Source organism: Notothenia rossii, assembly GCF_949606895.1.
Source record: "Notothenia rossii genome assembly, chromosome: 1".
In the NCBI taxonomy this organism is placed as follows: domain Eukaryota; kingdom Metazoa; phylum Chordata; class Actinopteri; order Perciformes; family Nototheniidae; genus Notothenia; species Notothenia rossii.
This window is the reverse complement of record NC_136912.1, coordinates 21,801,388-21,827,378: the sequence shown is the minus strand read 5'-3', so window position 1 is coordinate 21,827,378 and position 25,991 is coordinate 21,801,388. Positions and strand designations below refer to the sequence as shown.

At 38.4% G+C, this 25,991-nt stretch overlaps 3 protein-coding genes across 5 annotated transcripts in view; all 3 read left to right on the top strand.

Annotated features, from left to right (window-relative positions):
* The first annotated feature begins 2,656 nt into the window (after nt 1-2,656).
* The window catches only part of LOC307015394 (uncharacterized protein), a 39,634-nt gene continuing 16,299 nt past the window's right edge, over nt 2,657-25,991 (top strand). The window contains exons 1-5 of one of the 3 annotated variants that reach the window (XM_079643955.1): nt 2,657-2,744; nt 2,888-3,289; nt 3,997-4,134; nt 4,266-4,315; nt 11,247-11,649. In XM_079643955.1, coding sequence (XP_079500081.1) covers nt 2,708-2,744; nt 2,888-3,289; nt 3,997-4,134; nt 4,266-4,315; nt 11,247-11,366 — 747 coding nt within the window. In that variant the 5' untranslated portion in view covers nt 2,657-2,707 and the 3' untranslated portion in view covers nt 11,367-11,649. Of the gene's footprint in view, nt 2,745-2,887; nt 3,290-3,996; nt 4,135-4,265; nt 4,316-4,399; nt 4,978-11,246; nt 11,650-25,991 lie in introns of those variants that run through there. The other 2 variants (XM_079643954.1, XM_079643956.1) reach the window with 2 other exon arrangements.
* Nucleotides 16,012-18,016, top strand: LOC307015671 (uncharacterized protein). Its single transcript, XM_079644448.1, has 5 exons — nt 16,012-16,114; nt 16,263-16,661; nt 17,202-17,348; nt 17,480-17,529; nt 17,614-18,016. Exons 1-5 carry the CDS (start codon nt 16,078-16,080, stop codon nt 17,731-17,733), a joined length of 753 nt encoding a protein of 250 aa, XP_079500574.1. The 5' UTR covers nt 16,012-16,077; the 3' UTR covers nt 17,734-18,016.
* Nucleotides 22,346-25,509, top strand: LOC307012948 (uncharacterized protein). Its single transcript, XM_079640154.1, has 5 exons — nt 22,346-22,477; nt 22,625-23,023; nt 23,567-23,713; nt 23,845-23,894; nt 23,979-25,509. Exons 1-5 carry the CDS (start codon nt 22,441-22,443, stop codon nt 24,096-24,098), a joined length of 753 nt encoding a protein of 250 aa, XP_079496280.1. The 5' UTR covers nt 22,346-22,440; the 3' UTR covers nt 24,099-25,509.

Sequence of the window (25,991 nt, the reverse complement as noted above, 5' to 3'; positions counted from 1 at the left end):
TTATAAGCGTTATTATCACTGAAATGGGCAATTGCTTTCTTTACACTATATTTTAAATGATCAGTTTCATAAGAATGTGTCTGCCTTACTTAAACTTTCCCCTACATTTTCATGCATTCAATATTTATTATCTTTGTTGTCTCATAACATGATTGTCTTGCCATTTCATACCAAGACTCCATAGAATAATTGAGTCTCAAAAGACCTTCCTGGACGAATAAAAGTCCAAAATGTAATTAATCTATGAAGAAACTCCTTCAGTCAGTAATGATGAGCACGTCTCAAACAAATGTCTAAATGTTTGCACTTCCCTAGAGACAGGAATAAACTGTTTCCTGTGTTGCAGAAAAAAAATACAAATAATGCTAGCATACACACACAAAGTGTATGCACATATCCATGGGTCGATCTGGGTGACCAAGCTGTTGACGTCTGACGAGTGGATGGAAACAGTTGTGGTTTCTCCCCTCCCCTGATACTGCAGACGAGCGTAAGCTGTAAATCCTCTGATTAACACCTGCGCCCACTCACAGTGACAAACATATATATATATATATATATATATATATATATATATATATATATATGTGTATATACCTTTTCAGCATGCCTTGCAATTAAGTTGTGTTATTTTTTGAGTCCCAGTTTTGTTGCTTTTAATCAGCCTCATTTAATAAGTCTCCAGGCGCTGCTCTGTCACACACCATTTCTGTTTACCACTCTCCTTGGACTGCAGTTGAGCTATCAGTTTTTTTTGGCAATGTTTTCTGCATGATACTCTTCTTAATCTTAATGACTTTTTATGTTTTCCGGTGGCAGAGTTGGAGTTATAAATTATAATACAGTTTACAGGAATTAGCACCTACAACTATACGATACAATATACTTTATTGTCCCCATAAGGACATTTGTTCTGGACTCCGTCCTGCAGTTCCGCATACATGTACATATACAAACATAGTGGACATTAAGAGACAGACACATATCATCAGTCATACACCGTTTGAACAAACACAATACAACTACCTTGAAAGGGACTCGTTTATTGTAAAAATATTTAATAAACTGGTTTCAGGTTCTTGGCAGGAAGGGCAGCTTGTGTTAAAAAAATAAAATATCCTATAGTTTGAACTGATCCTTTATTGCATTTGTAAGCAAAAGTCAACTGCCAAGTCAGTAAACTAAGCTGCCAAGTCCAGAACAGTGGACCTGGCACTTGCAGCTTCAGTTTTTAGGTTCATAAAAGTTGTCTATGAAATCATATTGATATGTTTTCATGTCTATAAATATATTTTGATAGATCTGCAACATGTTGGCAGTGTAAATCAACAAGCCCAGTTGTCTATATGTAGACCGAGTGTATCTGGAGTGGGGCCAATAGTATCATCTGTCTGTCCGGTTTTGTGAGGCCTCAATGTTTGGTCAGCAGATGTATTTGAATAAAAGCCACCAACACATAGATCCCTAGATCAGAGTAGAATATGAATGATGCAATAGTGGGTTGGTGGCTTTACAATAAGTCAATTCATTTAGATTATTGTGATGGAAAGAGGTGAACTTCGCCTGTAAAGGATTTTTCAGATTCATATTTGTATTTTGTATTTTAATGTTCAAAAGGTGTATATTTTCCTCAAACTGCCTGTGCTGCAGCACCTCTTTTCCCTCTGTCTGAAACCAGAGCCCAGTCTGCTCTGATTGGTTAGCTGGCCGGGTCTGTTGTGATTGGTCAACCTCTAAGAAAGGTCCCGCCCCTTAGCCTTACACGTCCAATGTGTTGGAGCGCCAGGCAATAGAAGCGTGAGTATTACATAGTGATGTTACTACAGTATGTCGCGAAAGTAAACAAAATAGTCCAATCGAGTGAATGGAGGTAAAGCCTCTAGCCACAGATTGTCATTGCAGATCTCAAATGGAATAATGTATTTGTTACTACAAAAGATGGACTGTTATTTTGTTGTGAAATTAATATTATTGGAGGTAAAATCAATATTGAATTATTTCTAAAGATCCCAGTTTAATATAATTGGTTAGCTACAAAGAAACACATATTTTTACTGATGTCTAGAAAATGTCTCTGTGTGTAAAACGGCCCCCCAAGGGACTGGTTGTGATGATGATGGGATTAAAGATAAGATGCTGAAGATTTGGATTTAGTAAAGAGTGGACTTCTGATGAGGGCCTCAGCAAAAAACTATAAATGACAGATGAGGTCAAGAGAAGAGAACTATAGTTTACATGCTTACATGTTACTTATTTTTCTTCTAAATAAAGTCTTAAAAGAAGAGGATGTGGTTGAGGTTGAGTTTGATTAGCAATTACAAAATCAGTAAATGCTTTTATGAAAGATTTTTGAATAGCCATACAATGTATTTGCTTTTGCTTTAGCTACTGTGCACTGTAAACCAAGCATTGATTTCATTTGAGGCACTACTGCATGTTTTTTCTATGCTGAATTCTTTGGTAACACCTCTGTTAGACGCTAGAGTTTATCTTATTGTAGCCCTATATCTCATGTACTGTAGAGATTACATCAAAGCCAAGAATACCACATATATTTTGACCAATAGAAAACAAGAACAGAAAAAAAGTTTCCACTTAAACCTACCAATCTCTACCTTTACTTCCTTTAACGGAAAATTCTGCGCAGGACGTGATATCTGTGAGAAAAACCTGTTTTGCTGTCTTTACCTCTTGGTCATCATCACACATGGACGGGCTGCACATTTTCCTTTATGTTCTCTTAGGTAATTATTTTGATAACATTTTTATATTTTCATTTGAAAATTAATTTACCTCAACATTTGCATTCTTGTTTTTTTGGTAGGACCCTGAAACTGCTGTAACTCGAAACACTTTTCACACTGAGCACTTTGTGTTTGTTTTCCAGGAGTTGTATCCTTCAGTCATTGGACCTCTGGATCCGAGTTGGAGATGACAGTCGGACCAGGAGACAACATCACTCTCTATTGTGACTGCAATTTATCAACCGGAGTATACATCGTGTGGTACAGGAACTGCTCTCATGAGAACCAGCCTTCTCTCGTCCTTCATACAAATGAAAAGAGAAAAGACTTTACGGAGATAAACTATTCTCTGAATCCTCTGCTTCGTTTCCACTTTGTGAGAAACTCTTCCTCTGATACCTATGACCTGCTGATCATTAACATCACTGAGACCGATGAAGGGCTCTACTACTGTGGAACTAAACAGTTGAAGGTGGAGAAAAACAAAACAATTACTTTCACAGATATGTACACACATGGCAACATCTCAACAAGGATCCATGTCAGTAAGTATACTATTCTTTTTTTTGTGCCTGCAAGACCTATGTCCGACTGCAGTGAATGTAATCAATTGGATTAATGAGTATGATACAGTACTGAAATAGTGTAACAAAAAAAATCAAATCACCAGACACACTAGTCAAATAAGAATGGCTAAAATGCAACTCTAAAATTAATTTAAAAACTATATCTTTCTGTTAAATAAAAACAGTGATTTTAGTTTTGAAAATGTTATGGTTCTTGGATCCAGGCTTTCAATGAGTTTAACTGACTTGTTCAAGGTTCAAGGTTTTTATTTTGTCATACGAACATAGCTACAGTGTAGTTATGACGATGAAAATCCTAGGTCACAGGCTCCTCCAACAGTGCAGCACAATGAAACAGATAAACAGAAAATATACTGCAAGTAAATAGTAAATACAAAAAGGAAAATAGTTTTAAAAAGTGACATAGTGAAATAGTGCAATAAGAGTCTATATGCAAGTTATTGGAATATGATATATTAGTTAAATAGAACATATAATTTCTAAGTAGCAGATGAATGTTATGGATGTTGTTTCAACAGTTCAGTTGTTTAACAGTGTTATCTCCTGTGGGATTAAACTGTCCCTGATTCTGGTGGTTTTAGTCCGGCTTGTCGGCTTTGTTCAACAAACAAACATGTCTCATTATTTTTTAACTAAGCTTATCGTTTGACTTCTTCATATTTTAGACTCCAGTGAGCATCACAAGGAGACTTCACAAAACTGTGATGAGTGCTGGATGCTGCTGTTCTCTCTGTGTCCAGCTGTTGCTGCTCTGTCCTCTCTCCTCTCCTCTCTCCTGGCATACCACCTCTGTAAGAAAGAAGGTAATTAATATGTATCTCGCTTTTTAAGTTTAGCTTGTAATGTCAGACTTATCAGTGATAATAAATGTATTCCCTTAATGTACATTTTGAGTTTGTGCCATGCTGTAATGATGACATATTGATTTCCGCAGCTAAAGAACCTCAAACTGATCAGCAAACAGCTCAATCAAGACTAAATCAGGTAAGTGTAACAGTAAAATATAATTCATCGTGACAATAAATCAGAACATGATTATGATGCTAAACAACAAATGTCACATTTAAGGATGAAGATGTGTGTTATGCTGCATTGGAAATACGTCCGGCATCAAAGAGACCAAAGAGGACGATAACCCAGAGTTCTGACTTCAGCACCTATTCTGCCATCAACACTTCGAGGATGTAAAGACTTGCAAGCAGCTACTAAACAAGATCACAAACAAACCAAAATTGTATTCTATTTTTCCAGGTTAAGTAGAGACCATTATGCCACTTATCGTTCCCATTTAAAGCCGAGCTACAGTCAGCATTATCTATGGCTGATGTGTATAAAATGTTGTATGCGTAAAGTCACCTTTTTGAAGGAGCAAAGCAGTTATGTCTTTTGAAGTTGATGCTAAACTATATTTAAAATGTCCTGAAACCACTTTAAAAATATAAAAATAAAGGAAAACCTTGAGACAGAAATCTTGTTTGTTTGTGTTGATTACAATTCAGCTTCAGATTCACTCTTTTGATTGAAATCGATCCGTAACATTTCATAACGTCCAACATGGCTGCTCGTGTGTAACAAACAAGTATTGCTGTTTTCAGGCAATTTCCTGTTTTTGTCTCAAGTTCCCCATCATTCCCAATCCTCCTCCAGTAAAGTCTGATACAAGTCCAAATATTTGGTAAGTTAGGGCTCATTCTTCTAAAGAGAATAAAAAGGTATTTTGTTAAAAGGATACATAATTTAAAAGCCACAATGGCTATTGTTTGAATCAGGCAAGTTATTTAAGGATGGCCTACCACACAGTTTCCTAGAATAGCATGACAACACAGCAATGACGGCCAAGCCGACCTCAACCACATCGTATATGTCACACCTTGTATTCAGTTAGTATCGCAGGAAACTCACAGTGACAAACATCCCCTCATGCGACTACTGCCCAAAGTACAATGTACAAGTTGAGAAGAATGAAACTATAGTTAATAAAAGACACAAGCACAAACCACTGACAACAGGAAACGTTGTAACAAAAAAAAAAGTTGAATTCTCTTTATTTTCTGGATGATCAGTTTTTGCCCTTAATACGGAGCATATTGATCCACATTGACAATGCCTGGACTAATAATTATGTTACCTGTCCATCCCTTAAGTCAGGTTCTCAGAGAACTCTCCCACATTGTGTCTTTGAAAGGCAGAGGCTCTTTAAAGAAAGGTAGCTGCAGAAGAGCAGCATGAGAGATTGATTCAATAACTAATGTCTAAGTTTTGTCCAAAGATGTCTGAAATTGTACACAAGAATCATGACTCCCACAACATGAAAAATAACTTTGAACTGCAAAACAAATGTCACTTTTAAATGCAGTAACAACTCTTCCACGGGGATGTCTTCATCACAGCAATTTCAGTAGATAACTTGTCTGATCACATTTGTGGTCACCACTTTTGTCTTTGGCCTCCTAGAAACAAGGGTTGGCTCAACAATCCCCACAGTCTCAAAGCTCCTCGCTCTCCCCTACTGTTGTTGTGTTGTTTTTACATAATTTCCCCTAAAAATGCCATAGATGTAACTGTATAAATTGCTGGATTGACAATTATTAAACAAAGACTTATTTCAGAGACACGGAGGTGGTTTACTTTATAGCACTTGAAAAATGTACACAAAGAGAGGGCTGGTGAATCTGTTAGCCACACCGGCTGCATGTGAAACTCTTCTGAACTCTAGAGGAGATGTGAAGTGATAAACCAAAAAACTGCTGGATGAAGAAGACTGCAGGCTGTCCTGAACAGCCTGAAAAAGACACAACGCGCCATATTGGTTTTAAACTGATTCACTGAAGCAGCTGGACCTTTACATCATAATAACAACAACACATTTATCTTAAAAATAAGTTCCAATCAATCAAATGAAGACAATAAAAACAGCATTACTTTACATTTAACGTGACATTGGCTAAAACTTGCACTCATACTGGAATGTACTTGTTTTTCTTCTAAATATTATTTATTTAATGACAGAGCCTTTAGCTTACCACAACAATGATAGTAAAAACTAAATATATAATCAATTTTATTAATTAGGACAGATGACACTGTTAATAGCATGAACCACACCAAAGTGTATTTAAAGGGGACTTATCATGCAAAATACACTTTTTGATGTCTTTTATACATAAATGTGTCCCCGGTGTGAAGGGAGACTCAAAAAGTTTCAGAAAATACAACCCTATCTCTTTTCCTCCTTACCCACATCTAAAAAAACTGGGGTGCAAACGAGCAGATCCAGGATTTAGCTCCTATGAAGTCATTGGCGTAATGTGGGCTGGTTTTACATTGAACTCCTGGCAACCTCCCTGCCCACGGTGCTACATATCTTCAGTCGTCTAGCCGACATGCATTTCCACCGAAACCTCGTCTTCTTCAGTGTCAGATTCGGGATCATACTCATACTCTAATACGCTTGGACAGCTGCATTTGTCTGGGAGAACATGTTTCTTCTTCTTCTCCTCTCGTATTCACCGTAAGCATGGTAACATGACGCTCCTGACGGCCGGCCGTGCCAGAGAGGCAAAGAGTACCAAATACTTCCGCAGTGGGGCGTGGCCAGCTGCAGCTCATTTGCATTAAAGCTACTTCAAAGAATCAGCCTTTTCGAAGACAGGGCTGGAATAGAAGGGTATGAGACATGGATAAAATGCATGATCTGTTTAGTATTTTGAGCAAAAAACTTCACAAACATGTTTTATAGAGGTATGGCCCTACAATATATGTTTCAAATATAGCATGATAGGCCCCCTTTAAATTAATTTGTTGAAAAGCTTACGTATACTGACTAAATCAAAATAGATGTGGGTTTTTTTCCTTCCACAATTACAAGTTAAAATTGATCAGATGTGCACATTGATCTCCATTGTTGTTGTTAAATACGTGAGTGAAAACAGTTAAAGTTACATTAGCAGCTGCTCTAGGGCAGAATAGTGTGGACCTTGTGTATGTCATTGGGGATATAAACATCCATTTAGGTATTATACACACAGACAAGGTGTACGAACAGGAGCACACATCACAGACAGAGACGCACGCACGCACGCACGCACGCACGCACGCACGCACACACGTCTTTCTTTTCCTCATACTGCCTGTCCTGCAGCACCTCTTTTCACCCTCTGTCTGAAACCAGCTCCCAGTCTGCTCTGATTGGTTAGCTGGCTGGCTCTGTTGTGATTGGTCAACCTCTTAGAAATGACCCACCCCTTAGCCTTACGCCACATGGTGGCGTGCGTTGAAGCTTCAACGCTTCTTCCTATTCACTTTGAATGGGGTGACGTCACGCTTTTTCGAACTGCATTGTGGTTCCTTCGCTTCGCTTTGCTCGTGGCCTCGTTTTGCTCGCTTCAAAAGTTGAGAAAAGTTCAACTTTTGAAGCTTCAACGGAAGCGCCATCAGCCAATCAAATCATATGCCAGTACAACCTCTAGCCAATCAAATTGCGTGCTTGTGAATGATTGTGAATCACATGAATCTCCCGCCCCCGATATACAAAGCAATAGCAATGTTAAAACGAAGTAAACTGGATATAAAATCCCCAAACAGGCGAAAACCTACCAGTTTCACCCACTGTCTCTGCCACCTCCCTCCATGTCTGGTTCCTCCGGTTTGTATCCCGGTAAGTTAATAAGGACTGGTCATAAAGAACCGGGTGATTTGCTACCGCAATAACTAATTTCTCCTCCATTTTTAGGAAAATAGAAAATGAACTGCGGTATGTCACTCCCAGCTTGGAAGCGGTTTGATTGGCTAGCGCTTGTACTGTCAGATTTGCATAAACGGGATTTGATTGGCTGACGCTTCCACCTCAGCTTCAAAAGTTGAACATTGCTCAACTTTTGAATCCTGAAAATCCTGGAAATCTTCGCTTTGCTTCCCACAATGCAGCTCGGCGAAAAGTGAGGCAACATGACGTCACTCCATTCAAAGTGAATGGGCAGAAGCGTTGGAAGATTTTTTAACGCTGCTGTGTGGACGGGCCGTTACACGTCCAATGTGTTGGAGCACTAGGAAATAGAAGCATGAGTATTACATAGTGATGTTACTACAGTATGTTGCGAAAGTAAACAAAATAGTCCAATCGAGTGAATTGAGGTAAAGCCTCCAGCCACAGATTGTCATTGCAGATCTCAAATGGAACAATGTATTTGGTATTACAAAAAATGTAGTGTTACATGTTGTTGTTAAATTAGTATTATTGAAGGTACAATCAATATTGAATTATTTCTGAAGATCCATGTTTAATATAATTGATTAGCGAAAAAGAAAAAATATGTTTACTGATGTCTAGAAAATGTTTCCGTATGTAAAACTGGCTCCCCCTAGATAATGGTTGTGATGATGAGGTATGATGATGATGATGATGGGATTATAGATGCTGAAGATTTGGATTTAGTGAAGAGTGGACTCCTGATGAGGGCTTCAGCAATGGGGCGAAGCCTGCAAGCTAGTTCAGGCAGTCAACTCGAGCACTCATGCTGCATTCATACATAACGCCCCTTGCCAACCAAGCAGAGTCTCCTTAATATGCCGCTCTATTTAACCTGCCAGATATCTCTCTATGCATTGCTTGCTGCTGCTTTGCTGCTGCAGCTACTTCCACGTCGCTGCTGCTTGCCTGCCCCAACACCCCCCCAGCTTCCACCTGTAGGCTCGGGGGTTAGTTATTTAATCATCACTCATCGTGCTATGTATACCAGTGGAGTGATGAGGTCCGAGCCTAGACGCCAAACTCAACTATATGCTACTTCTAATAAACATTTTAAATAAACACGTGAGTTGTCTGACTGAAATACACTTATATTGACAGATGAGGGCAAGAGAAGAGAACTATAGTTTACATAAAATATAAAAATGTTTGTGAATTATTTCGAAGAGCCTCTCTTCTTTGGAAGAGCATTCCTTACATGATACTTATTTTCTTGTAAATAAAGTCTTAAAAGAAGAGGATGTGGTTGAGTTTGATTAGCAATTACAAAATCAGTAAATGCTTTTATGAAAGATTTTTGAATAGCCATACAATGTATTTGCTTTTGGTTTTGCTTTAGCTACTGTGCACTGTAAAGCCAAGCATTGATTTCATTTGAGGCACTACTGCATGTTTTTGTAAGACGCTAGGGTTTATCTTATTATAGCCCTGTATCTCATGTACTGTAGAGATTACATCAAAGCCAAGAATACCACATATATTTTGACCAATAGAAAACAAGAACAGAAAAAATGTTTCCACTTGAACCTACCAATCGCTACCTTTACTTCCTTTAACGGAAAATTCTGCGCAGGACGTGATATCTGTGAGAAAAACCTGTTTGCTGTCTTTACCTCTTGGTCATCATCACACATGGATGGGCCGCACATTTTCATTTATGTTTTCTTAGGTAATTCTTTTGATCCAATTTTTATATTTCCATTCGAAAATTTATTTACCTCAACATTTGCATTCTTGTTTTTTTGGTAGGACCCTGAAAGTTTACTGCTGTAACTCAAAACACTTTTCACACTGAGCACTTTGTGTTTGTTTTCCAGGAGTTGTATCCTTCAGTCATTGGACCTCTGGATCCGAGTTGGAGATGACAGTCGGACCAGGAGACAACATCACTCTCTACTGTGACTGCAAGTTATCATCCGGAGTATACATTGTGTGGTACAGGAACTGCTCTCATGAGAACCAGCCTTCTCTTGTCCTTCATGTAAATGCATGGCAGGGAAACATTAAGGATCAACCAACAATGAATCCTGTCCCTCGTTTCCACTTTGTAAGAAACTCTTCCTCTAATACCTATGACCTGCTGATCATTAACATCACTGAGACCGATGAAGGGCTCTACTACTGTGGAACTGATCAGTCGAAGGTGGAGAAAAACGAACAAATTACTTCCGCACATATTTACACACATGGCAACATCTCCACAAGGATCCATGTCAGTAAGTATGCTGTTCTTGTTTTGTGCCTGCAAGACCTATGTCCGACTGCAGTGAATGTAATCAATTGACTTAATAATTATGATACAGTACTGAAATAGTGTTACAAAAAATGTAAATCATTATTTTCTTCTTACTTTGGCCACACATTTTATCCATATGTATTTCGTCTTTGCATGGTAAGCTTTGGGATGATTCTACATTTCAAATAAGATAGACGGGCTAAATAAAAGATTGGACATTGCATTTTTCTGGAATAAGCTGAAAATCTGATGAATCAGACACATTAGTCAAATAAGAATGGCTATTTCTTTAAAATGCGACTGCAATTCAAATACAAAATATATCTTTCTGTTCAATGAAAACTTGAATTCTAATGAATTTAATTTAAATAAAACAGTGATTTTAGTTTAGAAAATTTTATGGTTCTTAGATCCAGGCTTTCAATGAGTTTAACTGACTTGTGTCGAGTTTATTAAAACAACTAAAATGTTGTATTCATTGTTTTAATCAAGCAAATCAACTGACTTCTTTTTGTTTAAGACTCCAGTGAGCTTCATCCCCAGGAAAGTAAGTCAACGGGAGAGTGTAGAGTGTGCTGGATGCTGCTGTTCTCTCTGTGTCCAGCTGTTGCTGCTCTGTCCTCTCTCCTCTCTTCTCTCCTGGTGTACCGCCTCTGTAAAAAAGAAGGTAACTAATGTTTACATTACTTCTAAAGTGTAACTTGTAATGTCAGACTTATCAGTGATAATAAATGTATTCCCTTAATTTACAGTTTGAGTTTGTGTCATGCTGTAATGATGACATATTGATTTCCGCAACTAAAGAACCTCAAACTGATCAGCAAACAGCTCAAACAAGACTAAATCAGGTAAGTGTAACAGTAAGATATAATTTATCATGACAACAAATCAGAACATGATCATTATTCTAAACAACAAATGTCCCATTTCAGGATGAAGATGTGTGTTATGCTGCACTGGAAATACGTCCGGCATCAAAGAGACCAAAGAGGACGACAACCCAGAGTTCTGACTTCAGCTCCTATTCTGCCATCAACACCTCTAGGATGTAAAGACTTGCAAGACAGCTACTAAACAAGATCACAAACAAACCAAAATTGTATTCTATTTTTCCAGGATAAGTAGAGACCATTATGCCACTTATCGTTCCCATTTAAAGCCGAGCTACAGTCAGCATTATCTATGGCTGATGTGTATAAAAAGCTGTATGCATAAAGTAATTTTTTTGAAGGCGAAAAGCAGTTATGTCTTTAGAAGTTGATGCTAAACTCATTTTCTAATTTCCTGAAACCACTTAAAAAAACATAAAAATAAAGAAAAACCTTGAGACAGAAATCTTGTTTGTTGGTGTTGATTACAATTCAGCTTCAGATTCACTATTTTGATTGAAATCGATCAGTAACATTTCATAACGTCCAACATGACTGCTCGTGTAACAAACAAGTATTGCTGTTTTAAGGCAATTTCCTGTTTTTGTCTCAAGTTACCCATCATTCCCAATCCTCCTCCAGTAAAGTCTGATACAAGTACAAATATTTGTTAAGTTAGGGCTCATTCTTCTAAAGAGAATAAAATGTATTTTGTTAAAAGGATACATAATTTAAAAGCCACAATGGCTACTGTTTGAATCAGGCAAGTTATTTAAGGATGGCCTACCACACAGTTTCCAGAATAGCATGATAACACAGCAATGACAGCCAAGCCGAGCTCAACCACATCATGTAGGTTACACCTTGTATTCAGTTAGTATCGCAGGAAACTCACAGTGAGAAACATCCCCTCATGTGACTATAGTTTCACTGCCCAAAGTAAATTGTACAAGATGAGAAGAATTCAACTATACTTAATAAAAGACACAAGCACAAACCACTGACAACAGGAAAGGTTCTAACGAAATAAAAATATTTTAATTCTTTTTTTTTCTGGGTGACCAGTTTTTGCCCTTACTGCGGAGCATGTTGATCCACATTGACAATGCCTGGACTATAATCATTATGTTTAATGAACTATCAGTTTCCCCCCCCCCCTACATTGTGTCGATGAAAGGCAGAGGCTATTTAAAGAAAGGTAGCTTCGGGAGAGCAGCATGTCAGAAGGATGCAATAATTAATCTCCAAGTTTTATTCAAAGGTGTCTGTAATTGTACACAAGAATCCCTAAACAAGAAAAATAACTTTGAACTGCAAAAGATTTTAAAATGTAAATGCAGTGATCAATTATTCCACTGGGCTGTCTTCGTCGCAGCGAGTACAGAAGATAACTTTTCAAAAATGTGGGCTCACATGTGTGGTCACCAATATTTTCCATGATTGCTTAGAAACAATGGGTGGCTCAACTTCCTAACAGTCTCAAATGACGTTACACTCCCCTACTGTTGTTGTTCTTGTTGTTTTTGCATGACTGAACCTGAAAAGGCTTTAAATGTACTAACTGTATAAATTGCTGGATTCAGAGAGACAAAGACACATATTTGGTGTATTTGGTAGCACTTAAAAAACGTACACAAAGAGAGGGCTGGTGAATCTGTTATTCAAACCGGCTGCATGTGAAACTCTTCTGACCTCCAGTGGAGAGGTGAAGTGATAAACCAAAAGAGCGCTGGATGAGGAAGACTCGGGCTGTCCTGAACAGCCTGAACCTGACACAACACGCCATCTTGGTTTTAAACTGATTCACTAAAGCAGCTGGACCGTTACATCATAATAACAACAACACATTTATCTTTAAAATAAGTTCCAATCTATCAAATGAAGATAATAAAAACAGCATTACTATTATTATCTAATGTGAAATTGGCTAAAACTTTATTTGATTTTCTATTAAATATTATTTATTTAATGACAGAGCCTTTAGCTTACCACAACAATGACAGTAACAATAATTATATAATCAAATTATTTAGGACTGTTGACACTGTTTGTGGCATGAACCATACCAAAGTGTATTTACATTAATTTGGTGAAAAGCATATTTGTACTGACTAAATCAAAAATAGATGTGGGTTTCTTTCCTTCCACAATTACAAGTTACAATTGATCAGATGTACACATTGATCTCCATTGTTGTTGTCAAATATGTGAGTGAAAACAGTTAAAGTTACATTAGCAGCTGCTCTAGTGCAGAATAGTGTTGACCTTGTGTATGTCATTGGGGATATAAACATCCATTCAGGTATTATACACACAGACAAGGTGTACGAACAGGAGCACACATCACAGACAGAGACACACACACACACACACACACACACACACGCACGCACGCACGCACGCACGCACGCACACACACACACACACACACACACAGACAAAACTCTTTCTGTTCCTCATACTGCCTGTCCTGCAGCACCTCTTTTCACCCTCTGTCTGAAACCAGGGCCCAGTCTGCTCTGATCGGTTAGCTGGCTGGCTCTGTTGTGATTGGTCAACCTCTTAGAAATGACCCGTCCCTTAGCCTTATGGCTCGTCCACAAGGTGGCGTGCGTTGAAGCTTCAACGCTTCTTCCCATTCACTTTGAACGGGGCGATGTCACGCTTTTTCAAACTGCATTGTGGTTCCTTCGCTTCGTTTGCTTATGGCCTCAAGTTGCTCGCTTCAAAAGTTGAGAAAAGTTCAACTTTTGAAGCTTCAACGGAAGCGTCAGCCAATCAAATCATATGCCAGTACAAGCTCTAGCCAATCAAATTGCGTGCTTGTGTGTCCGGGGCGGGAGATTCATCTGATTGGTTGTTGATTAAGTTTCAGACAAGCCCAGCGGCAAGCTTCAACGCACGATGCCGTGTGGACGCTGCGTTACGGTACGTCCACACAGCCGCGTTAAAAAAATAAACGAGGTGGGCGTATCTGAAGCTTGGGGATTTTTTGCACTTAACGCGACCAACAACCAATCACATGAATCTCCCGCCCCCGACATACAAAGCAATAGCAATGTTAAAACTAAGTAAACTGGATATAAAATCCCCAAACAGGCGAAAACCTACCAGTTTCACCCACTGTCTCTGCCACCTCCCTCCATGCCTTGTTCCTCCGGTTTGTATCCCGGTAAGTTAATAGGGACTGGTCATAAAGAACCGGGTGATTTGCTACCGCAATAACTAATTTCTCCTCCATTTTTAGGAAAATAGAAAATGAACTGCGGTATGTCACTCCCAGCTTGCAAGCGGTTTGATTGGCTAGCGCTTGTACTGTCAGATTTGCATAAACGGGATTTGATTGGCTGACGCTTCCACCTCAGCTTCAAAAGTTGAACATTGCTCAACTTTTGAATCCTGAAAATCCTGGAAATCTTCGCTTTGCTTACCACAATGCAGCTCGGCGAAAAGTGAGGCAACATGACGTCACTCCATTCAAAGTGAATGGGCAGAAGCGTTGGAAGATTTTTTAACTCTGCTGTGTGGACGGGCCGTTACACATCCAATGTGTTGGAGCGCTAGGCAATAGAAGCGTGAGTATTACATAGTGATGTTACTACAGTATGTTGCGAAAGTAAACAAAATAGTCCAATCGAGTGAATTGAGGTATAGCCTCCAGCCACAGATTGTCATTGCAGATCTCAAATGGAACAATGTATTTGGTATTACAAAAAATGTAGTGTTACATGTTGTTGTTAAATTAGTATTATTGGAGGTAAAATCAATATTGAATTATTTCTGAAGATCCATGTTTAATATAATTGATTAGCGAAAAAGAAAAAATATGTTTACTGATGTCTAGAAAATGTTTCCGTATGTAAAACTGGCTCCCCCTAGATAATGGTTGTGATGATGAGGTATGATGATGATGATGATGGGATTATAGATGCTGAAGATTTGGATTTAGTGAAGAGTGGACTCCTGATGAGGGCTTCAGCAATGGGGCGAAGCCTGCAAGCTAGTTCAGGCAGTCAACTCGAGCACTCATGCTGCATTCATACATAACGCCCCTTGCCAACCAAGCAGAGTCTCCTTAATATGCCGCTCTATTTAACCTGCCAGATATCTCTCTATGCATTGCTTGCTGCTGCTTTGCTGCTGCAGCTACTTCCACGTCGCTGCTGCTTGCCTGCCCCAACACCCCCCCAGCTTCCACCTGTAGGCTCGGGGGTTAGTTATTTAATCATCACTCATCGTGCTATGTATACCAGTGGAGTGATGAGGTCCGAGCCTAGACGCCAAACTCAACTATATGCTACTTCTAATAAACATTTTAAATAAACACGTGAGTTGTCTGACTGAAATACACTTATATTGACAGATGAGGGCAAGAGAAGAGAACTATAGTTTACATAAAATATAAAAATGTTTGTGAATTATTTCGAAGAGCCTCTCTTCTTTGGAAGAGCATTCCTTACATGATACTTATTTTCTTGTAAATAAAGTCTTAAAAGAAGAGGATGTGGTTGAGTTTGATTAGCAATTACAAAATCAGTAAATGCTTTTATGAAAGATTTTTGAATAACCATACAATGTATTTGCTTTTGGTTTTGCTTTAGCTACTGTGCACTGTAAAGCCAAGCATTGATTTCATTTGAGGCACTACTGCATGTTTTTGTAAGACGCTAGGGTTTATCTTATTATAGCCCTGTATCTCATGTACTGTAGAGATTACATCAAAGCCAAGAATACCACATATATTTTGACCAATAGAAAACAAGAACAGAAAAAATGTTTCCACTTGAACCTACCAATCGCTACCTTTACTTCCTTTAACGGAAAATTCTGCGCAGGACGTGATATCTGTGAGAAAAACCTGTTTGCTGTCTTTACCTCTTGGTCATCATCACACATGGATGGGCCGCACATTTTCATTTATGTTTTCTTAGGTAATTCTTTTGATCCAATTTTTATATTTCCATTCGAAAATTTATTTACCTCAACATTTGCATTCTTGTTTTTTTGGTAGGACCCTGAAAGTTTACTGCTGTAACTCAAAACACTTTTCACACTGAGCACTTTGTGTTTGTTTTCCAGGAGTTGTATCCTTCAGTCATTGGACCTCTGGATCCGAGTTGGAGATGACAGTCGGACCAGGAGACAACATCACTCTCTACTGTGACTGCAAGTTATCATCCGGAGTATACATTGTGTGGTACAGGAACTGCTCTCATGAGAACCAGCCTTCTCTTGTCCTTCATGTAAATGCATGGCAGGGAAACATTAAGGATCAACCAACAATGAATCCTGTCCCTCGTTTCCACTTTGTAAGAAACTCTTCCTCTAATACCTATGACCTGCTGATCATTAACATCACTGAGACCGATGAAGGGCTCTACTACTGTGGAACTGATCAGTCGAAGGTGGAGAAAAACGAACAAATTACTTCCGCACATATTTACACACATGGCAACATCTCCACAAGGATCCATGTCAGTAAGTATGCTGTTCTTGTTTTGTGCCTGCAAGACCTATGTCCGACTGCAGTGAATGTAATCAATTGACTTAATAATTATGATACAGTACTGAAATAGTGTTACAAAAAATGTAAATCATTATTTTCTTCTTACTTTGGCCACACATTTTATCCATATGTATTTCGTCTTTGCATGGTAAGCTTTGGGATGATTCTACATTTCAAATAAGATAGACGGGCTAAATGAAAGATTGGACATTGCATTTTTCTGGAATAAGCTGAAAATCTGATGAATCAGACACATTAGTCAAATAAGAATGGCTATTTCTTTAAAATGCGACTGCAATTCAAATACAAAATATATCTTTCTGTTCAATGAAAACTTGAATTCTAATGAATTTAATTTAAATAAAACAGTGATTTTAGTTTAGAAAATGTTATGGTTCTTAGATCCAGGCTTTCAATGAGTTTAACTGACTTGTGTCGAGTTTATTAAAACAACTAAAATGTTGTATTCATTGTTTTAATCAAGCAAATCAACTGACTTCTTTTTGTTTAAGACTCCAGTGAGCTTCATCCCCAGGAAAGTAAGTCAACGGGAGAGTGTACAGTGTGCTGGATGCTGCTGTTCTCTCTGTGTCCAGCTGTTGCTGCTCTGTCCTCTCTCCTCTCTTCTCTCCTGGTGTACCGCCTCTGTAAAAAAGAAGGTAACTAATGTTTACATTACTTCTAAAGTGTAACTTGTAATGTCAGACTTATCAGTGATAATAAATGTATTCCCTTAATTTACAGTTTGAGTTTGTGTCATGCTGTAATGATGACATATTGATTTCCGCAGCTAAAGAACCTCAAACTGATCAGCAAACAGCTCAAACAAGACTAAATCAGGTAAGTGTAACAGTAAGATATAATTTATCATGACAACAAATCAGAACATGATCATTATTCTAAACAACAAATGTCCCATTTCAGGATGAAGATGTGTGTTATGCTGCACTGGAAATACGTCCGGCATCAAAGAGACCAAAGAGGACGACAACCCAGAGTTCTGACTTCAGCTCCTATTCTGCCATCAACACCTCTAGGATGTAAAGACTTGCAAGACAGCTACTAAACAAGATCACAAACAAACCAAAATTGTATTCTATTTTTCCAGGATAAGTAGAGACCATTATGCCACTTATCGTTCCCATTTAAAGCCGAGCTACAGTCAGCATTATCTATGGCTGATGTGTATAAAAAGCTGTATGCATAAAGTAATTTTTTTGAAGGCGAAAAGCAGTTATGTCTTTAGAAGTTGATGCTAAACTCATTTTCTAATTTCCTGAAACCACTTAAAAAAACATAAAAATAAAGAAAAACCTTGAGACAGAAATCTTGTTTGTTGGTGTTGATTACAATTCAGCTTCAGATTCACTATTTTGATTGAAATCGATCAGTAACATTTCATAACGTCCAACATGACTGCTCGTGTAACAAACAAGTATTGCTGTTTTAAGGCAATTTCCTGTTTTTGTCTCAAGTTACCCATCATTCCCAATCCTCCTCCAGTAAAGTCTGATACAAGTACAAATATTTGTTAAGTTAGGGCTCATTCTTCTAAAGAGAATAAAATGTATTTTGTTAAAAGGATACATAATTTAAAAGCCACAATGGCTACTGTTTGAATCAGGCAAGTTATTTAAGGATGGCCTACCACACAGTTTCCAGAATAGCATGATAACACAGCAATGACAGCCAAGCCGAGCTCAACCACATCATGTAGGTTACACCTTGTATTCAGTTAGTATCGCAGGAAACTCACAGTGAGAAACATCCCCTCATGTGACTATAGTTTCACTGCCCAAAGTAAATTGTACAAGATGAGAAGAATTCAACTATACTTAATAAAAGACACAAGCACAAACCACTGACAACAGGAAAGGTTCTAACGAAATAAAAATATTTTAATTCTTTTTTTTTCTGGGTGACCAGTTTTTGCCCTTACTGCGGAGCATGTTGATCCACATTGACAATGCCTGGACTATAATCATTATGTTTAATGAACTATCAGTTTCCCCCCCCCCCTACATTGTGTCGATGAAAGGCAGAGGCTATTTAAAGAAAGGTAGCTTCGGGAGAGCAGCATGTCAGAAGGATGCAATAATTAATCTCCAAGTTTTATTCAAAGGTGTCTGTAATTGTACACAAGAATCCCTAAACAAGAAAAATAACTTTGAACTGCAAAAGATTTTAAAATGTAAATGCAGTGATCAATTATTCCACTGGGCTGTCTTCGTCGCAGCGAGTACAGAAGATAACTTTTCAAAAATGTGGGCTCACATGTGTGGTCACCAATATTTTCCATGATTGCTTAGAAACAATGGGTGGCTCAACTTCCTAACAGTCTCAAATGACGTTACACTCCCCTACTGTTGTTGTTCTTGTTGTTTTTGCATGACTGAACCTGAAAAGGCTTTAAATGTACTAACTGTATAAATTGCTGGATTCAGAGAGACAAAGACACATATTTGGTGTATTTGGTAGCACTTAAAAAACGTACACAAAGAGAGGGCTGGTGAATCTGTTATTCAAACCGGCTGCATGTGAAACTCTTCTGACCTCCAGTGGAGAGGTGAAGTGATAAACCAAAAGAGCGCTGGATGAGGAAGACTCGGGCTGTCCTGAACAGCCTGAACCTGACACAACACGCCATCTTGGTTTTAAACTGATTCACTAAAGCAGCTGGACCGTTACATCATAATAACAACAACACATTTATCTTTAAAATAAGTTCCAATCTATCAAATGAAGATAATAAAAACAGCATTACTATTATTATCTAATGTGAAATTGGCTAAAACTTTATTTGATTTTCTATTAAATATTATTTATTTAATGACAGAGCCTTTAGCTTACCACAACAATGACAGTAACAATAATTATATAATCAAATTATTTAGGACTGTTGACACTGTTTGTGGCATGAACCATACCAAAGTGTATTTACATTAATTTGGTGAAAAGCATATTTGTACTGACTAAATCAAAAATAGATGTGGGTTTCTTTCCTTCCACAATTACAAGTTACAATTGATCAGATGTACACATTGATCTCCATTGTTGTTGTCAAATATGTGAGTGAAAACAGTTAAAGTTACATTAGCAGCTGCTCTAGTGCAGAATAGTGTTGACCTTGTGTATGTCATTGGGGATATAAACATCCATTCAGGTATTATACACACAGACAAGGTGTACGAACAGGAGCACACATCACAGACAGAGACACACACACACACACACACACACACACACGCACGCACGCACGCACGCACGCACGCACACACACACACACACACACACACAGACAAAACTCTTTCTGTTCCTCATACTGCCTGTCCTGCAGCACCTCTTTTCACCCTCTGTCTGAAACCAGGGCCCAGTCTGCTCTGATCGGTTAGCTGGCTGGCTCTGTTGTGATTGGTCAACCTCTTAGAAATGACCCGTCCCTTAGCCTTATGGCTCGTCCACAAGGTGGCGTGCGTTGAAGCTTCAACGCTTCTTCCCATTCACTTTGAACGGGGCGATGTCACGCTTTTTCAAACTGCATTGTGGTTCCTTCGCTTCGTTTGCTTATGGCCTCAAGTTGCTCGCTTCAAAAGTTGAGAAAAGTTCAACTTTTGAAGCTTCAACGGAAGCGTCAGCCAATCAAATCATATGCCAGTACAAGCTCTAGCCAATCAAATTGCGTGCTTGTGTGTCCGGGGCGGGAGATTCATCTGATTGGTTGTTGATTAAGTTTCAGACAAGCCCAGCGGCAAGCTTCAACGCACGATGCCGTGTGGACGCTGCGTTACGGTACGTCCACACAGCCGCGTTAAAAAAATAAACGAGGTGGGCGTATCTGAAGCTTGGGGATTTTTTGCACTTAACGCGACCAACAACCAATCACATGAATCTCCCGCCCCCGACATACAAAGCAATAGCAATGTTAAAACTAAGTAAACTGGATATAAAATCCCCAAACAGGCGAAAACCTACCAGTTTCACCCACTGTCTCTGCCACCTCCCTCCATGCCTTGTTCCTCCGGTTTGTATCCCGGTAAGTTAATAGGGACTGGTCATAAAGAACCGGGTGATTTGCTACCGCAATAACTAATTTCTCCTCCATTTTTAGGAAAATAGAAAATGAACTGCGGTATGTCACTCCCAGCTTGCAAGCGGTTTGATTGGCTAGCGCTTGTACTGTCAGATTTGCATAAACGGGATTTGATTGGCTGACGCTTCCACCTCAGCTTCAAAAGTTGAACATTGCTCAACTTTTGAATCCTGAAAATCCTGGAAATCTTCGCTTTGCTTACCACAATGCAGCTCGGCGAAAAGTGAGGCAACATGACGTCACTCCATTCAAAGTGAATGGGCAGAAGCGTTGGAAGATTTTTTAACTCTGCTGTGTGGACGGGCCGTTACACATCCAATGTGTTGGAGCGCTAGGCAATAGAAGCGTGAGTATTACATAGTGATGTTACTACAGTATGTTGCGAAAGTAAACAAAATAGTCCAATCGAGTGAATTGAGGTAAAGCCTCCAGCCACAGATTGTCATTGCAGATCTCAAATGGAACAATGTATTTGGTATTACAAAAAATGTAGTGTTACATGTTGTTGTTAAATTAGTATTATTGGAGGTAAAATCAATATTGAATTATTTCTGAAGATCCATGTTTAATTGACTAGCGAAAAAAAAAAAAAAAAGTTTACTGATGTCTAGAAAATGTCTCCATATGTAAAACTGGCCCCCCCTAGACACTGGTTGTGATGATGATGATGTATGATGATGATGATGGGATTATAGATGCTGAAGATTTGGATTTAGTGAAGAGTGGACTCCTGATGAGGGCTTCAGCAATGGGGCGAAGCCTGCAAGCTAGTTCATGCAGTCAACTCGAGCACTCATGCTGCATTCATACATAACGCCCCTTGCCACTCTACAACCAACCAAGCAGAGTCTCCTTAATATGCCGCTCTATTTAACCTGCCAGATATCTCTCTATGCATTGCTTGCTGCTGCTTTGCTGCAGCTACTTCCACGTCGCTGCTGCTTGCCTGCCCCACCACCCCCCCAGCTTCCACCTGTAGGCTCGGGGGGTTAGTTATTTAATCATCACTCATCGTGCTATGTATACCAGTGGAGTGATGAGGCCCGAGCCTAGACGCCAAACTCAATTATATGCTACTTCTAATAAACATGTTAAAGAAACACGTGAGTTGTCTGACTGAAATACACTTATATTGACAGATGAGGGCAAGAGAAGAGAACTATAGTTTACATAAAATATAAAAATGTTTGTGAATTATTTTGAAGAGCCTCTCTTCTTTGGATGATACTTATTTTCTTCTAAATAAAGTCTTAAAAGAAGAGGATGTGGTTGAGGTTGAGTTTGATTAGCAATTACAAAATCAGTAAATGCTTTTGTGAAAGATTTTTGAATAGCCATACAATGTATTTGCTTTTGCTTTTGCTTTAGCTACTGTGCACTGTAAAGCCAAGCATTGATTTCATTTGAGGCACTACTGCATGTTTTTGTAAGACGCTAGAGTTTATCTTATTGTAGCCCTATATCTCATGTACTGTAGAGATCACATCAAAGCCAAGAATACCACATATATTTTGACCAATAGAAAACAAGAACAGAAAAAATGTTTCCACTTGAACCTACCAATCGCTACCTTTACTTCCTTTAATGGAAAATTCTGCGCAGGACGTGATATCTGTGAGAAAAACCTGTTTGCTGTCTTTACCTCTTGGTCATCATCACACATGGACGGGCCGCACATTTTCATTTATGTTCTCTTAGGTAATTCTTTTGATCCAATTTTTTAAATCCATTCCAAAATTAATTTACCTCAACATTTGCATTCTTGTTTTTTTGGTAGGACCCTGAAAGTTTACTGCTGTAACTCGAAACACTTTTCACACTGAGCACTTTGTGTTTGTTTACCAGGAGTTGTATCCTTCAGTCATTGGACCTCTGGATCAGAGTTGGAGATGACAGTCCGACCAGCAGACAACATCACTCTCTACTGTGACTGCAAGTTATCATCCGGAGTATACATTGTGTGGTACAGGAACTTCTCTCATGAGAACCAGCCTTCTCTCGTCCTTCATACAAATGCATGGCAGGAAAACATTAAGGATCAACCAACAATGAATCCTGTCCCTCGTTTCCACTTTGTGAGAAACTCTTCCTCTAATACCTATGACCTGCTGATCATTAACATCACTGAGACCGATGAAGGGCTCTACTACTGTGGAACTGATCAGTCGAAGGTGGAGAAAAACAAACAAATTACTTCCGCACATATTTACACACATGGCAACATCTCCACAAGGATCCATGTCAGTAAGTATGCTGTTCTTGTTTTGTGCCTGCAAGACCTATGTCCGACTGCAGTGAATGTAATCTATTGACTTAATAATTATGATACAGTACTGAAATAGTGTTACAAAAGATTCAAATCATTATTTTCTTCTTACCTTGGCCACACATTTTATCCATATGTATTTCGTCTTTGCATGGTAAGCTTTGGGATGATTCTACATTTCAAATAAGATAGACAGGCTAAATGAAAGATTGGACATTGCATTTTCTGGAATAAGCTGAAAATCTGATAAACCAGACACATTAGTCAAATAAGAATGGCTATTTCTTTAAAATGAGACTCTGCAATTCAAATACAAAATATATATTTTCTGTTCAATGAAAACTTGAATTCTAATGAATTTAATTTAAATAAAACAGTGATTTTAGTTTAGAAAATGTTATGGTTCTTAGATCCAGGCTTTCAATGAGTTTAACTGACTTGTGTCGAGTTTGTTAAAACAACTAAAATGTTGTATTCATTGTTTTAATCAAGCAAATCAACTGACTTCTTTTTTGTTTAAGACTCCAGTGAGCTTCATCCCCAGGAAAGTAAGTCAACGGGAGAGTGTAGAGTGTGCTGGATGCTGCTGTTCTCTCTGTGTCCAGCTGTTGCTGCTCTGTCCTCTCTCCTCTCTTCTCTCCTGGTGTACCGCCTCTGTAAAAAAGAAGGTAACTAATGTTTACATGACTTCTAAAGTGTAACTTGTAATGTCAGACTTATCAGTGATAATAAATGTATTCCCTTAATGTACAGTTTGAGTTTGTGCCATGCTGTAATGATGACGTATTGATTTCCGCAGCTAAAGAACCTCAAACTGATCAGCAAACAGCTCAAACAAGACTAAATCAGGTAAGTGTAACAGTAAGATATCATTTATCATGACAACAAATCAGAACATGATCATTATTCTAAACAACAAATGTCACATTTAAGGATGAAGATGTGTGTTATGCTGCACTGGAAATACGTCCCGAATCAAAGAGACCAAAGAGGACGGCAACCCAGAGTTCTGACTTCAGCTCCTATTCTGCCATCAACACCTCTAGGATGTAAAGACTTGCAAGCAGCTACTAAACAAGATCACAAACAAACCAAAATTGTATTCTATTTTTCCAGGTTAAGTAGAGACCATTATGCCACTTATCGTTCCCATTTAAAGCCGAGCTACAGTCAGCATTATCTATAACTGATGTGTATAAAAAGCTGTATGCATAAAGTAATTTTTTTGAAGGAGCAAAGCAGTTATGTCTTTAGAAGTTGAAGCTAAACTATATTTAAAATGTCCTGAAACCACTTTAAAAATATAAAAATAAAGGAAAACCTTGAGACAGAAATCTTGTTTGTTGGTGTTGATTACAATTCAGCTTCAGATTTACTATTTTGATTGAAATCGATCCGTAACATTTCATAATGTCCAATATGGCTGCTCGTGTGTAGCAAACAAGTATTGCTGTTTTCAGGCAATTTCCTGTTTTTATCTCAAGTTACCCATCATTCCCAATCCTCCTCCAGTAAAGTCTGATATAACTGCAAATATTAGTGAAGTTAGGGCTCATTCTTCTCAAGAGAATAAAATATATTTTGCTAAAAGGATAAAAGCCACAATGGCTTCTGTTTGAATCATGCAAGTTATTTAAGGATGGGCTACCACACGGTTTCCTAGAATAGCATGACAACACTGAATGAGAGACAAGCCGACCTCAACCACATCGTGTAGGTCACACCTTGTATTCAGTTAGTATCGCAGGAAACTCACAGTGACAAACATCCTCTCATGCGACTACTGCCCAAAGTACAATGTACAAGTTGAAGAATTTAAATAAACTTAATAAAAGACACAAGCACAAACCACTGACAACAGGAAAGCTTCTAACAAAAGAAAAATATTTTAATTCTTTTTCTCCCCGGGTGACCCGAACAGCCAGAACAAGAACAAAATTAAAACAGCTGGACCTTTACATCATAATTACTACAACACATTTCTCTTCAAAAGAAGTCCCAATCTTTTCAAATGAAATGAAGACAATAAAAATGCCATTAATTTACATCTTATGTGACATTATCAAATACTTGAACTTGAAATAAATATGATGTATTTAATGACAGAGCCTATAGCAGACGATAATAACGACAGTAACAATAAATGCATAATCCACTTAACTATTTAGAACTGTTGACACTGTTAGTGGCATGGACCACACCAAAGTGTATTTAAATGAATTTGGTGAAAAAGCATATTGTATACTGAATAAATGTTTTGCTTTATTATTTTCTTCTTAACATAATGGATGTCTGTTTTATTTTCTTCCACAATTTAAACTACAACTTAAACTTGATCAGATGTGCACATTGGACTCTATACAAAAAACCACCTGTTGTTATGGAGTGCATAGCCTGTGAGCTAGTTGAGGCAGTCAACTCGAGGTACAATGATACACACATGTGACGTGCCTTACCCCCTCATACCACCAACCAATAAATTCTCCTAAATCTGCTGCTCTATTTTACCTGCAATACTTGCCATCTCTCCCTCTGCATCGCCAATGCTGCTGCTGCACTGCTTCTGCACAACTGCTGCTTTTCTGCCCCAGCATCGATCTCTAGGCTCCGGGGGAAAGTTATTTAATCATCACTCCTCTTATTCCATGTAAAAATATCATGGAGAGTGATGATGCTGGTGCCTAGATGCCTTACTATAGGATGCTGTAAATAAACATTTCAAATGAAATACAGTTTGGCTTCCGATTCACATTTTGACTGAATTCGAACTGTTACAATTCATAATGGATTTTATGATTATATCTCTCCAGACACAAAATTTGTTTTCAGACAATTTCCTGTTCTATCTCAAACTGCTATCAGCCCCCACATACCGTTCACCAGTGGTCTCAGACAATTCAAAATACACTTTACAGGAAACCCACATACATCCCCTCACACGCTCAG